The sequence below is a fragment of the Onychomys torridus genome, chromosome 15, assembly GCF_903995425.1.
Source record: "Onychomys torridus chromosome 15, mOncTor1.1, whole genome shotgun sequence".
Lineage (NCBI taxonomy): Eukaryota > Metazoa > Chordata > Mammalia > Rodentia > Cricetidae > Onychomys > Onychomys torridus.
The window spans coordinates 37,601,221-37,617,109 of NC_050457.1; the positions used below are offsets into that span (position 1 = coordinate 37,601,221).

General features: G+C 41.9%; 1 protein-coding gene across 1 annotated transcript in view; it reads left to right on the top strand.

The window, feature by feature from the left end:
• Arl15 (ADP ribosylation factor like GTPase 15) overlaps positions 1–3,844 on the top strand; it is a 273,220-nt gene extending 269,376 nt beyond the window's left edge. The window contains exon 5 of the mRNA XM_036207377.1: positions 3,177–3,844. Coding sequence (XP_036063270.1) covers positions 3,177–3,329 — 153 coding nt within the window. The 3' untranslated portion in view covers positions 3,330–3,844. The remainder of the gene's footprint in view (positions 1–3,176) is intronic.
• The last annotated feature ends 12,045 nt before the right edge of the window (positions 3,845–15,889 follow it).

Genomic DNA, 15,889 nt, shown 5'->3' on the forward strand with positions numbered 1-15,889 from the left:
ACCAGCTGGGAGACTGTGGCAGGGTTAGATACCCACTTAGGTTGCGGAGCTGAAAATCTCAAGTTACTCAACAGTATTTGTCAGCTTAACACTGCCGGGTTCCTCTGCCTTCAAAGCGTCCATTTCCTTGTTTAGGATTCAGTGAGACCTACCTTTAGACATCTTTATTCTCTTCCAGGTGTGCCTGCATAAGCAAGCTAGAACTCACTAAGTTCTATGTCTGTCAGTAATGCACAATATGACCAGTTACTTGATGATCATTAAACCCAATGTTAAAGTTTTCAAATTAATAGGAATTCTGCTGTTAGGTTTATTCTGTGTGGGTTTTGGTTTTGTTTTGTTTTGATTTCCTTTTGGAGACAGGGTCTTACTATGTAGGCCTGACTGGCCTGGAACTCACTGTGGAAAACAGTCTGGCCTCAACTCAGATACGCCTGCCTCAGATTTATGAGTGCTGGGATTAAAGGTGTGTACCACCACGCCCAGCTTGATTCTGTGCAGTTTTTAAATGAATTCCAAGAAGAAATCTTGCTGATGAGATACATTTGCTTACTTACTTTTTTTATTACTGTATTTCTCATGATCAGTGTTCTTTCCAATTATTATTATTGTTTATTATTAGTAGTAGTAGTAGTATTACTTGTTTTTTCAAGTTAGGGTTTCTCTGTGTAGCTTTGGCTATCTTGGAACTCACTCTGTAGACCAGGCTGGCCTTGAACTCAGAGATCTGCCTGTCTGTGCCTCTCTTTTTCTGGGATTAAAGGTGTGTACCACCACTGCCCAGCTCCAATTAGTGTTATTTAACTGCCTTTTTGAATTAAGGCTATAAAATGTCAGTGGCACAGCTTACTTTGTGTACCAGAATTTGGATATTACCTGTTGATCATCATCTGGTGGGAAGCATTATTGATCAACTACCAGATTGCATTAGAAGCATGGCAGTCCCGATTCCTGGGATTGTTGGTAGAATCTAAAAATGGAGAAGGGAGACAAAAAGCTCGATTTACACCCTTTGTGGAAATCCTCTCCTAGCTGTGGCATTTACTGTATTCCCTCCCCGTTATCTTCTGCAGCTCTTTACCCACCTGCTGACCAAGGGTTCTCCCTGTCAGCTCGCCCTCTGTGACCAGGCTTAGCCTCTGGCATTGATGGTTATACTCTTAGAGGCAAAGCATTCTCAATTTCCAATAAAGAAAAGAAACTATGAGAATGGAATTGGGGTGAGAAGGTTCTTGTTTGGTTTGGTGTTTAGGAGTGTTGGGTTGTTTTTTTTTTTTCTTATTTGTTATTTTTTTAAATTTTCACATATATCTGCATATATGTCATATGCATGTGCATGCTTACATGTGTGTGATACTGGTGAAGGGTCCAAGGCTGACATTGGCGCTCGCCCTCAGCCACTCTCTAGCTTATCTACTGAGGTAGGATCTTGCAGGTGAACCCAGAACTCACAGATTCAGCCAGACTAGCTAGCCAGCTTGCCTGAGGGGTCCGCTTGTTAGTCTTCTGAGGGTGCTGGAATTGTAGGCTGCCACGCCCACCCAGCATTTACATGGGCTCTCAGGACCCAAATCCTGGTCCTCACGTGTCACAGCCAGCTCTTTACCCCCACCTTCCAGTTTGTGTTCTCAATAAGCAAGTCGCCTCTTTAGATCATTTGTGCAGCAAATGGAATGAAAAATTGTTCTGGCCTCTTTTCTGAGCCATCATTTTCTCATCTATGGATGAAATAAATTGTCCTTACTCTTCAGAGTTCAAATCAAGATGGCCCTGCAATTCTCATAGGCTTCTTTAAAAGAATGAAAAGGGCATTTATTGTCAATTTGAAACATGTATAAGGAGACTTTTTGTGTATGTTTGTTTGTTTGTTTGTTTGATAGGATCTCACTATGTACCCCTGACTGGCCTAGAAGTCAACTCACAGAGGTCAGCCTACCTCTGCCTCCCTGGTGCTGGGATTAAAGGCTGGGAAAACCATGATCAGCCTTTACAAGAGGACTTTGAGAGATATTCTTGAACTATAAAATTTTAGCATTTTTTTTTCATTTCCAAATTAGTACAACATTTGGCATTTCTGAATCAGACATGGTGGTGTACACCTATAATTCTAATACTTTGGGATCAGCGGCAGGAGGATTGGCCACAAGTTTGAGGAGTTTGGAACAGTCGGGGCTACCTAGTGAGACCCTGTTTAAACAAGCAAAAACAAACAACAAACAAGTAAAAGATACATAACAACCACAGACCCCTTTGTGTTTTGGGATTTAGCTCCTTGCTCTGGTAAGCCGGGTTGGACAGGTTGGCTCTGCTGGTCACAGTCTGGCCTTTGTGGTAGCGGAATGAAAGATTGAGGAGTGGCGTGCAGGTTCAGAACACCTTCCTTAGTGATAAGTACAAAGTTTTACTTTGGCCTGCTGTGTGTGAATGCGTGAGGACCAGGAAGAATTCTTTACTTTATCTTAACCCTTGAGAGCAAAGTGGGCACTCCTGCCAGCCCCAGCCATGTGATTCAGTCAAGGGTTGGATCTTCTCCTCCCAGTGGTCAGGACTGGGACGGAAAAAGACTTGAGAGACTCTATGCATATGTGTAAATCAAGTAGTTTATCTAGACTCGTCTGGGCACCCTTAAGCCCTTGTACCTTTGGCTTCTATTCTTTCTTCTAGAAGATCCTTTCCTAGCCCTCAGAAATGTCCACTAGCAATATACAGGAGTGAGAGAATAAGATCAACGACATTGGTTTCTTTTTGGATTGTCTTGTGTAGTGGATAGGATCCACACTTTGTCAGGGTCAGACAGCAAAGGTTACATGGCTCACAGGGGCTAGAGTAAGTGGGATCTTTTTTGGCTCTCATGTGCCGTTTCACAACACTGCCTGCCCTGTGGTACATGTAATTCTTTCTCCGACTTCGGAAGAACGCCCCTGCCATTGAGTGCAAAGTTGGAATGGTGACTCCCAAGCAGGTCACCCGCACCCAAAGAAAACACTTCCGGGTCACAGCATATAACCCTGCTAAAGCAACAGCTGTGGCAGAAAGTCTTAGGAACACCCAGACATGACTGTTCATATAAACTCTGCTTACTAACCCCCAGTTCATCACTTAGAAGTTTGGTAGGGGAAAAAAAGGTCCTGTATAATTATTAACATATCTCTCTCTTTTTTTTTCTCTCTCTTCAGATCAAAAAATATTTTGAACTTGAACCACTTGCTCGTGGAAAACGCTGGATTCTGCAGCCCTGCTCAGTAGATGACATGGACGCACTGAAAGACAGCTTCTCTCAGCTCATAAACTTGTTAGAAGAAAAAGACCTTGAGGCGATGAGAATGTGAAATCTGACACAAAAGATCCCCGAAAGCCTTGAACCCATCATGTTAGTTTCCCATTCTGATTTCATGTTGGTGTCAAGACTGTCATGGCTTCAGTCTCTATTTTCTTCTAGCTGTTTCAGACTTTCATCTCTCTGTTAAAGTGACTGTTCTGTAAGTCAGGTGAATTAGCATCGGCATTAACGTCAAGTACACACTACTGAAAGAGAATTTATTCTCTGTTTACCACTAATAATCTTCATGGCATGTCTCTTCCTTCTGTTGGTCTAAGACTCTCTTCTATACTTTGTGCTAAAGTAGATGGAGCTCACAGCTAGCTCATGGGAACGAAACCCCTTCTGAAGAAAGACAGACTCACATGTCTTCACTAATTCTCCCTGGGCTTGAGATGAGAGGATTGTAACTTTGTAACTGACTCCACATGATGTATATGCCCTTTCCATTTCCATGATCTCTTAGGGGTTTGAGTTTTTTACATTTTATTTTATCTTGTCTGCCTTTCATATTAGTGTGTGTGTGTGTGTGTGTGTGTGTGTGTGTGTGTGTGTGTGTGTGTGTATTGTAGGCTATGAGTGAACGATGACCACCCAGAACTTTACCCAATTGTCTTTTCATAACCTAGAAAGCAGATGTGCACTGATTGTGTGATTCTGCCTGCAGCCATGTTCCCTCCCTTAGGAGGAGGGCATCCTAGTTGAGAGAGTCGGAGCAAATTTAGGCAAGTACAGGCATCACTGATTCCCATTTGATCAAGTCCGTAAATATTTCTTAATGGAGTCATTAGTCTGCAAAAAGCCAAGCTGTGACATAAGCATTTGTTGTTGTTTTTTTCTAAAAAATCAGAAATGTTTGAATGAAATCAAGAAAATGACTTTTTAAGTAATAAACATAACAGCCAAAGTATAATTCAAGGTTAGGGTTGAAGCTGGCATGGATTGGATCAGACTCAAAGACGAATCCTATTATTTACTCAAGTGCTGATGCTGCTGAGGGGGGTCTGCTCAGGCCTCCATTTAGTAGCTAAAGGTCTGTCAGTATTACCATTATAAACCTCTATTTTCAGGGGTGTCAATGTGCCCTTAGAGTATGCTGGGCTACAGCAAATACATAGGGGGCCTAGACTCAGTCTTTGGAACTAATTTTTTTCCACTTAATTTAAATGATAAAATTGCATAGAACAATGTACAGTTTTAGTAAGATTTAACACCTTTGACCTTTTTCTAAATCAGGAGTAATCTATGAATATTGAGGCTCATGGATGAAATATTTATTGGCACATCTTGCAAACTTCTGACTACTTATTAAGTATATATACTAAGTAGCCAAATGGTAGAAAACTGCTCCCTACATCCAAGCAATAAAAATATATCTGTCATTTTTAGGTAGTATAGACTGATAACCTAGACACCAGAGACTCAATGCCGCATTTATCACAGGGTGACAGAAAACCTGTGACTCTCTAGAGGATAGTCTTCAAACCCCTCACAGTGCTCAGATGTAGCATTTGAAATTTCATCTTGTAAATGGATTTTAATAAAACAGTCCCACACTTCTTTAAACCTTTTAATATATATATGGCTTAAAGGATCCATGATGACTCATTTTGTCTAAAGTATCCCTGAATATTTTCGACACCGTGTGATGATCCACGGGCAGCACAATCCTTTAATTCTGATGACCAGTTACACAATTCCTGTTTTTATTTTGTCCTCTCTTGCTCATCTTCCATGAAAATAGATATATAAATAAATGGGTTTTTTTCCAGGCTTCGCTCTGCCTGCAAGTTCATTAAATGTAGAATGTTGTCTTTTTGAAGACACTGTGGCTGTGTGCTCCTTACCATCTGTTAAATGACTTCCCGTTGCCTGTGTGTGTTCATGTACGCCAGCAATGGGCTTCTCCGCAGCAGCCCGGAGACTGTCTGCAGCATCGCAGCCGTCAGAATGAAAACATTATCAATCAGTACCCAACAACAGCTGTTTTTGACAAGTTTCTGTCTGACGCCTAATGCTTTACAACTGTCAATAAGGCTCTTTCTTTGTCTAGCAGGTCGGAGCGCGCTGTCTTACCGCTTGTCTTGGCAACCAGTCTCTGTAACCCTAGAATTTGCGCTGTTTGGGAAACACATGTCGGGGAGGGGAGAGGAAAGGGAAGGGGCTGTGAGGTCTTGGTCTTACTTTCATGTAAAGTGCCACAGGTGTCTTAGTTTGCATATTCAGATACATAGGAAAACAGTCTGTCATGTATTTCTTCAGTTAGCATCTTGTTATATTTATGGAAGTGACCCATTTTTTGGTAACTTCTTAGCTGAAGCTGTTGCCTTTTTTTATACTGGCAATTAATTTATATAAGACTTTGTATCTACCGTAGTTTACAGTGTTGGTTGCTGGGTAACTGCCATATTACCCTGTCTTTCTACTGAGATATAATCTGTACTTAAAAGTTGACAGGTTCATGTGGACATTTGCTAGGCAAGGAAACTTTGCCTTGTCCGTGATTTATATCATTTCCACTATCTTGCAATGAAAATAAATGCTTAGTAGAACTGGTGTTTCCAGACTGACTCTTTTCAGCCTTGGCATTTGAGGGTCCCAGACTTCTGTTTAAGTCTTCAGAATCAGTTCTGCTGCCTTTAAGTCAAAACAAATGATGAATACATGTTTCTTTGAAGCCATTGTGAGAAGCTTTAAAGAAAAAGAAGCCAAGTGTCTTTTCCTGTTGGTTCTATTTGAGTATCTAAACATTTCCCAGGATCCATTCCTTCAGAGAGGTAAAGAGTATGGAGATGTGGTGTGTCATCCTTCAATCAAAGGCTTGTCCTCTATCATCTGTCCTGAAAGCTACTTTGTGCAAGTGGAATGCAATGAACTATTTCTTCCAATGGTTTTTGATGCTCATAGGGAATCCATGGATAGTCTTAATGAATTTAGGAAGATATGCTGTACATTTATGTGTCCATACTTAAGGAGGAGAATGGGAAAGTAAAATTTGAAAACAGATGGATAGAAGATGAGAAAGAAAAAAATTGGGGGGGGGTAGTTATATGATAAAAGAGGAAACTCAAACTGGCTCATGTTTCTTCCAAGCACAATATAGCCTGACACATACCACTTACGCCCAGAGAGTTTGAAACACTTCCTTTTGAGTTTGACACCTACCTTATCATCTCAGACCTACCTAAGCAAGTGTGGACAGAATACAAGATTTTGAAGCAAATGGGTGATTGCTCATGTCCAGATTGCAGACTCAGACTCAAGTGGAAATGTAATATTCATGCTGCCAGTGTTAGAAGGCGTCTTCATTAATCTGGCAAATGTAGCAAGCCAAAATGAAAAGGTATGTGTGGGGTGGTGGGGCTGGGAATGAGGATCGGCTCTTTGGGGGCCTGAATTTCAGTGTCTGGAAGGGAATATAAGTCTTTATTAAGCTGAGAGTTTGCTGTGCTGATCCCCTGCCTTCCCTTGTTCTGCAGCCTGGGTTGGAAAGCTCTGAAGTTCAGGCTGTAAAGTGTATTACCACATCTTGTGGGGGAATTCCTGACTCCTAAGGCTGCAGAACTTTTGGTCAGCACTGAGTCAGTGTGATTAAATTATTTGCATCTCTGGGCTAAATGTTTCCAACTCCTGATGCCTAAATTGACAGATGAGCCCAGGTTTTGGTATTGCCTATCCCCACCCCCTCCCACTATTTCAGAAGTATGCAGAGTCCCAGAAGGACTCAGCCTCAGATGGCAGATCCATTTCCCCTCCCCTTTCTTTGAATTAAAAACCTTACATGAAAAGCACCTACACCTACACACACACACACACACACACACACACACACACACACACACACACATACCAACCCCTGCTGTTTCATCAGACTTGGAGATTCTAACTTCCCACCATGAGGGGTTCTTTGTGACAACCTCTTCCTAATGTGACTTTTTGTGAAACCAAGGTAGAGTTTGAAAGTCACAGAGAAGAATCTCTCCAGCGTATGTCATGTCTAGCAGCATGCTTTTCTACAAAACAGTGAAGTAAGGCTCACAAGACTTCAACCCCGTTTCTTCTATAAGGACATCATACACTCCATCTCTGCTCTGTGAATGGTTAGCTATTCAGGGAGCCCTAGTTTCAAAAGGCCACCTACAGTCAGTCTTCTCAGACTTCCTTCTTTTCCTCTCTTAGGCATTTCCATGGGTCACAATGAATAATCACTTTACAAGACACCACTGTTGGCCTTGTGCTTTTCAAAGTGAATTTGCTTGCCATATATATTTTGTTAGCTTTGCGTATATACTTTGTGAGGTCACAGGTACCTGGGGTGGGGGGACTTTTAGACCGAATGCCTTCTTGGTCTCTGCCAGGTTTCTGTCCCAGTCTGACCCCTGACCCCTCTTTTGACTCCTGATGCTCTAGACCATCGTGGCCAACGTGGCTGCATCCATTGAATGGCACCTTTGAAAAAAATTATCTGATGTAGACTATCAAAGAATGGAGAATATCCTTGTTCCTTTTTCAAAATCTCTTACTTTGCCTGATGCTTCCAAAATACTCTATGCAAATATTTCAGTGAGGTTCTTTGGACAGCAGCGTCCTGGAGATGAGTGGGCTATGTGTTCCCCAGAGGGATTTTTAAAAAGCTCTCTAGGGACAGAACAAAATAAGTCTTGAATAGCCATCAGGTTCTCAAACACCCCAACCCACCCCGCACCCTCCGTCCCCTGCTTATTCCCCTGCTTCCATGTGGACACTGGGAGTTGTTTGAAAACGCTTTAGATCACTTATATCCCAGGCAGCCTTCCCAAAGGTGTGAAATCCAGCCTCACATGCTGCAGCCCCTCTGACAAGTGATTCATTGAGACCCAGGCTGGAGCTCCAGCATCAAACAGATGTCAGACGAAACACCAAATGCCTATAAATGATTGCTTTGCAAGCAGTGCAATGACTACAGGACCTGGCCTAATGATGCTCCCCATGTCTGGACAAGTTTACAGAAGACATGGGGGTGGGGGAATGGGTTTTAAACAGACTCTGGGAAGAAGGCTGTTTCTGGGGTGAGAAATGAAGCCTCGGTTCTCACCTGAGAGGCTCCTGTCAGATTGAGTGGTGTCTGGTTGGCTTGTGGGCAGTGTGTAAGGGCCCATCTGAAAAGTGCGTGGCAGGGACACCCCACAGGCCAGAGTGGTGTGATGCACTAAATCATTAGATGTAAATAGCTGAGTAAATTTAACAAAAAAAACAGAAACGAAGTCCGGTCGGAATGGAAACTGCTCACCAAAAGGCAAAGTCAGGAATGCAAACAGTGAGTCTGGCTGTCATTCTCTGTACTCTGGAGCAGGTCAAGCTTGGCCCTGGTCGTTCTCCAGTATTTTACGGCTTTCTAGACATGGAACACTCCGCAAGCAGCTTCAACGGGGTTTCTGAAATGACGGCTTGTCCCGGCTTAGCTTACTATTCTTCTTTTTCGGGGTTTCGTTTCATGATCAGGACTTTGGACGTTAGTCATTTTAGGGCATTTGTTCACTCCTTCACACCTACTATGTGCCAGGCATTGCATTAGATGCCAGGAATACAACAGTGAGTGGCCAGCTTAGTTTTTTTTTCGCCTGTGTAGAGTTCTAATTTCTGTAACATTGAGTCAATTGGATTATTTCTGTGAGCCTAGAGACTGAGTGGACATTTTCTACATTAAAGTATTTATTCTTGTTCCTAATTCCTGACTTTCAGTCCTCCTAATTTGGGATGATTCTTTAGTACTGTTTAGTATCTTGTGAGACCACTTGTAAAAGCAGAGACTTAAACTTAAGCATACACATATAGAAAGGGCTATGTCTCGACAGGCATAGAGGAGCATGCATTTAATCCCAGCACTTGGAGGTGGAGGCAAGCGTATCTCTGCTAGTTCAAGGCCAGGCTGGTCTACAAAGTGAGTTCCAATACAGCCAGGATTACACAGGGAAACTCTGTCTTGAAAAACCAAAGGGTGGGGTGTGTGTGTGGTGGGGGGTACTTTGCCTCTTCTAGCATCTTCCTAAACAAAACCTTACAAAGCTGACAGTATCTCTTCTTCAGGTTGACTGCTACAAGCGTGTGCCTAACACAGCAAAGTGCTCCTAATGTCCAAACCACACTGCCAGCAGGGAACTGACAATTTGGCTTAGTGTGTATGCGTGTGTTATGTCTGTGTATGTATATGTGTATATATGTATACAACTGGGGTGGCCTGATGTAGTTGATCAGCCTGTATTTCCAGGCTGAATCACAAAAAAATGACCAGAAATAGAAACATCTCTATTCCCACTTCCTTTCTGGTATTGCAAATCACTCAAATTTTTAGGTAAACAATAGGAATCATATGAAAATAGATTTATTAAAATGTATGAATTCATGGTAGTTTGGGTCCTGAGAGGATGATGGACCTGGGCAATGATTCTCAGTGTCCACTTCCATCAAAAGAAGGAAGCAGGTAGACATGGTGTACCCTAGATGGCCTTTACTCCCATCCAGGGAGTTTGACCAACTTCTGGATGTAACTAATAATTTGCACAGGAAACAGAATATGATGCTTGGTCAATGGCACATGAGACAACCAGACTCCAGACTATTGGAAATACAACTAACAAATGAATTGATTCTTAAATAAGTGACAGGAAAGAAAGAAAAAAAAACCAATGGAGCAGCGTGTATTAAAGTCTAAAGACTCCTATCAGAGAGTTGCAGCATGTGTGGCTTATTTGAATTTTGCTTTTCAGTCACAAACATGTAAAACTAAAATGTGAGATGATTGTAGATGAATTTACATACCTGGATGTTGTGTGCGTTAAAGAATCTCATTCATGGGCGGTGGTGGTGCATGCATGTAATCCCAGCACTCGGAAGGCAGAGCCAGGCGGATCTCTGTGAGTTCGAGGCCAGCCTAGTATACAGAGAGAGATCTAGGACAGGCACCAAAACTACACAGAGAAACCCTGTCTCAAAAAACAAAAAACAAAACAAAACAAAACAAAAAAACCTCATTCATTAGGATTTGTTTTAAATATGTGACCATGGAATTTGCATATTATAAAAGAAACTTTTAAAATCAGTGGTGTATGACAAGATATTTATGGATGGATTACTATGATAGTCCAGGTTTACTTCAAAATAATCTATTAAGGAGAGGAGAGCAGAAAGAAATGGAATAGTGAGCCTTATCTAATGCCACTATAGCCAAATGGTGGTGACAGGTCTCCAGATACTTTGACATTTTCTCCCAAGAAGTTTGGGGAGGAAGATAGGCAGGATGGGATGGAGGAAGTTAACAAGATACGTAATAGAAAACGCCAGCAATGCAAAAACATACTGCCTGAGTGTATTCACAATTGCTATAAAGCAGAAGAAAAATTCAATTAGTGGAAAAGTTAGCAAGGACTTGAAATGGCACTTCACCGAGCAAGGGGTCGCTGAGGGGCCATGACCGTTGTTATGAGTCAGGTGCAAATAGGAACTGCTGCAATATGGTACTGTACCTCATCTGGATCATTAAAACTAAAGACAATACAAAGAAAAGAAAGAGTAACGTCAGCGTCCATCTGGCATATTAATCATCACCACTGAGAAAGCGTGTCCTGCATCCAAGAAGGAAGTTTGTAGCATGCTGACTGGTCCCTGTTTTTGAGTCAGCCATACCTGGGTTAGACTTTGGCTTCATGCCTCGCTAGCCACATGACACTGGGCCAATCATTTCCATGTCCACATTTGGGTTTTCTGATCCATAGTGAAATAATACATCCACATCCAAGGGTTATCTGAGTTCAGTAGCATAGACTACCACACTGAAGGCACAGCCCCACCCTTATGTGGATAAATGTCTCTCTAGATCAATAAATGCAGCTCCTTTCAGTGACCTCCACAGGCTATCTTAAGTCATTGAACTGCCACCTGCTGATGCAGTCATTGGACAAACATTGATTGGATGAATGTTATGTGCAATTTATTGAGTAAAGGTAAAACCCATTTTTAAGATGTATCTGATGTATGCTGTTTATATATCATAAGGGCTTACTGGTCTTGGCACTCCTGTGCTGTAAAAAGGCTGTGTTTTGTTAAAAATCTATAAATACAAAAAAATACAAACTCTCTGTGTATGTGTGAGTGCACGTGCGTGCATGCACTAAAACTTTGAGTTGAAGACAAGGGTTTCCATGTCTAATACGTTTTCCCCCATAGGTCTGGGATTTCATTGAAGTGAGCTTTATTGCCAGTGATCATAAAGGTGATCCATGTTCATTACAGGAACTCCTAAAATGTTAATGGAGGAAATTTTAAAAGGCTGTCTTCAAATTACATGAACATTGTGGTGCATCTCACTTCCATTTTACTTCTGTTTCTACATACTTCCCCCCACCCCCCACCCCCACCCCCCGGTTTTTAAGGACACAATCTCTATTTAACCAGGCTGGCCTTGACCCTGATCCTCCTGCCAAGTCCTCCTTAGTGCTGGGATTTGAGGGACATGCACCTCGCCTGGTTTCCTTTTTATTGACTTTAACAACATTGGCTTCTTAGAATGCATATTGTTTCAGAGCATGCTTTTATTTCCTAATAGGAACATTTTCTGTGTTGAATTTTTCCTAAAAGATGATCTTTAGTGGCTGCTTAGCCCTTACTATGACCATATTTAAACAGTCTCCTCATTATTGCACATTTGAATCTCTGTTTTCAATGTTTCCATAAGAATATTTATGCACATTTCTTTATATTTCTGTAGGATAAGTATAAATGGAATTACAAGTCTAATGAGAATTACAAGACAGAAATGTATGAACACTTGAAAGTCTTTAAGAGTTTTAATTGCCCTCCTAACATATATATATATGTATATGTATATATCTTTATTTTTAAATCAGCATACAGTGTATTAGATAACATTATGACATTTTCAAACAAGTATATTTGGATTTTCCCCCACTCCCCCAACTTTAAACCCCTCCCTTTACTCCCCCATTCTCTTTCTCTTTCATGTTCTTTTGCCCTTTTCTACTGAATTATTTTTTAAATATATTTATTTATTACATTTTTTTCATTGTACATACCAACCCCAGTTCCCCCTCCCTCCCTTCTCCTTCCTCCTCGCCTCCCTCCCACTCTGCCCCCATCCACTCCTCAGAGTGGGTAAGGCCTCCCATGATAGTCAACAAAGTCTGGCATACCAAGCTGAAGGAGAGCCTAGCCCCTCCCCATTGTATCAAGGCTGAGCAAGGTATCCCACCACAGGGACTGGGCTCCAAAAAGCCATTTCATGCACCTGGAATAAGTCCTGGCCCTGCTGCCAGGGACCCCAAAACAGATCGAGTCACACAACTGTCACCCACATTCAGCGGGCCTAGTTCGGTCCCATGCAGGTTCCCGAGCTGTCAGTCCAGAGTCAGTGAGCTCCAACTAGCACCAGTCAGCTGTCTCTGGGTTTCCCCATCATGATCTTGATCCCCTCTCCTCTTCCTCCTCCTCCTCCTTCTTTTTCTTTTTTTCTTTTCTTTTCTTTTCTTTCTTTCTTTTTTTTTTTAATGCAGAATGCCGTTTATTGAAAGAGGGAGGAGGTCTTAAATACAGGCTTACAGCACAATGGGAGAACCCTGGAGGGCAGAAATTCGCTTCTGATGTTTTTTGTTTTGTTTTGTTTTGGTTTTGTTTGTTTGTTTTTTGTTGTTTTTTTTAAGCTGAGGATTCTACTGAATTATTTTTATCCTCCCTAATTTAACCTGAAGAAAGTGAAATTTATTTTTGTTTTGTTTTGTGATAACCAGCCTGAGAGCTGACTTTCAACAAAAGAAATAGATTTGATCAACATTTTCTAGGAGGTGGAGGAAGATAATTTACTCACTTTCCTCCTGCCTGATGGATGATTTTTTTTTTTTTTAACCCTGGAGCATGTATGTTGTGCATGTCTTTACAGGTTGGAAAGGTTAGCAAATAAATACTATATATTTGTGCTGAGTACACTGTGCAGAAAATGGGAAATGGAAGAAAGTTAAGATATTTATAGAGGCCCCAAAGAGGCAAAGAGCATGCATGTTCATCTCTTGCCAAGAAGGAAAATGGAAACACAAAGAGAAGGCTAAGATCTGCTTCCTCAAATACAAGAATAAAACACTTCAGAGAAACCAAGCCGGGCAATGGGGAGTCATTGAAAAAAAGGGGGGCATAGTAAGAAGAGTTACTTAGGAACTGGGCAGAGAAGGGGGTGGGGTGGGGTTGACAGGTGGTCATGGTAACAAACGGGTAGACAAAGTGTTTGGTTGAAGGATGGAGCAGGAGAATATTTGTTAGTGGCAACAACAGTAGATAGAATTGCTAAGGCCAAACCCATCGCTGAGGTCATGAAGAGAGACTTGAAAGGCAGCCTCCTTGCGGTTCTTAACAGCCTGTCACCACACAGCCCCACAGCAGGGAAGACACCTGCAAAGGTGTCTGGCTGGATTATGAGGCTGAATCATGACCAGCATTTCCGCAGGGTTTGCTGGGTTCCCTTCTGCAGAAGGCTTGAAAGGTCTGAGCAACCCCACAGACCACACTCAAAGAGCTTGGTTGACATACTCCAGTTGATGCAGATAATAATGTTTAAATGTGTACCAACAAGTAAACCCACCAACAGCTAAGGTGAGGAGGAATCCATTTCTGAGGCTAGGCAGTAAGCTGAAATAGTGCATTCAGGATAAAATACCATTTCCCATTACCCAGAAATATCTAATGACTAGAAAAACCTGCTCTGCTAGTCAGTGTTTCAAACCAGTCTAGCTACACAGGTGAGCAAGCAACTAATGCATTCACACAGCAGCCTGTGCCCTGAAAGGCCTCGAGCTTGCTTTAATGGTCTGCTGCCGCCATCTTGGAATTCTTAATAATAACATTACTGTAAGAGAATGAAGGACAATGGAACCTTCATCCAAGCATAAGAGGTAGCATAATACACAAATTCTTGCCTGCCTCTTCATGTGTAACATTTCCAACATCCTATTAGCAAGGAATTCCATCAGTTCATGACAAATAGGAATTCAGAAGGACTTAAACCAAGTATACTGTAAGTGTATTAAGCCTATGCCCAGGTAAGAGGAACTATGGTTTGTATAGGTGTTCTGTAAAAGTCCAAATTTGGAGAAGCCTCATCTCCAAGGAGGTACTATTAGGGGATGCTATGGACTTTTAAGAGTGGAAACCTAGGGGAGGTCCTTAGGTCAAACTAGGGCCTGGTGCTCCACTCCCCTCTCCTCTTCCTCCTCCTCCTCTCTCTTTCCTCTTCCCCCTCCTTTTTCCAGAGGCCTCCTGCATGCCAGCCAGGCACTTTATAGCTAATCTATATTCCCCACAACTCAAATCTTTCTCCTGGTAACTTGAGAGCCTGAGGCATCTCACTAGAGTAGCATGGAACATACTAGAGCAGGCAGTTAGCCCTCAAGAGCCATGCTTCCTGACCAAACCTGAACTCACTTCAATTGCAGGGAGAAGGCCGCAGCGTTTTAAGAAACACAAACAACAAGAATCCCAATCATGTTCTTTCTTCCTTATGTTATCTCCTGTTATAAGCCAACCACCAGGAGAGGGAAGGCAAGAGCAATCGATAATTCCACTTGAATATTTTTTTCCCCAGTTCCTTCTTATTCATCAGAAGCCAGGAGCCAAATATCAATGGATAACATGTATCAAGAAATGAAATAAGAACAGGTAAGTTTGGGGCCAAACACTAGTGTGTCTATGCACTATGAGTCACACAATGTACGCTTTAGTGACCTTGCATACAGCTAGCATCTAAATTAGCTTTGAATAATAAGGATGCATGGTAAAATTTACACTAACATTTTTTAATTTTAATTTTTCTTGACTTAGAGTGAGATCATGTAGCAAATAGAAAACATTACTATCAGGCAAAAATCAAGACTTTGGAAGATAAGCCAATGCTGGCGGCACATGCCTGTAATCTCAGGATTTGGGAATCTGCGTTGGGATGATCATGAGTTCAAGTCTGGTCTGGCTAAAATAGTGAGGTCCTCTTCAAAAAAGAAGAAAATAAAGAAAATGAAAAACTTTATCGCAACATCTCCCTTGTCTGTCTGCTTTGTGAGCAAGGATTTTATTATATGGCCCAGGCTGGCAGGGCACTTGCTCTGGTTGCCCATTCTAATCACCAACCATCTCTTGCCTCAGCTCCCAAGCATTGGGATTACAGGTTTTTGCCACTACACCTAAATATATAAATATTCTTCCCTCCTGCTGTTTGAACTAAGGGCCCCACCCTTGCAATTTTGCACTGGGCCCTGCAAGTTACAAAGTCAGTCTTGTGTTCAATATGTAGATAGCCTCGGAAATAAAATAAGTGGCTGTAATTCCAGCATCAACACTTTGCTGATCTTAGACAAGCAGCTAATGTTCTCCGAGCTCTGTTTCCTTGTGTGTAAAATAGGAATCTTAGCAATTCATATGAAACAACAGTAGGAGCTTTATGTGCATTGAGGGAAGAACTTGAAGAATAAAACTTAGCACCGTGGCTGCCACATAGCAGGTGTAATGGATGCTAGCACTTACCATCTCTGAGGAACATTG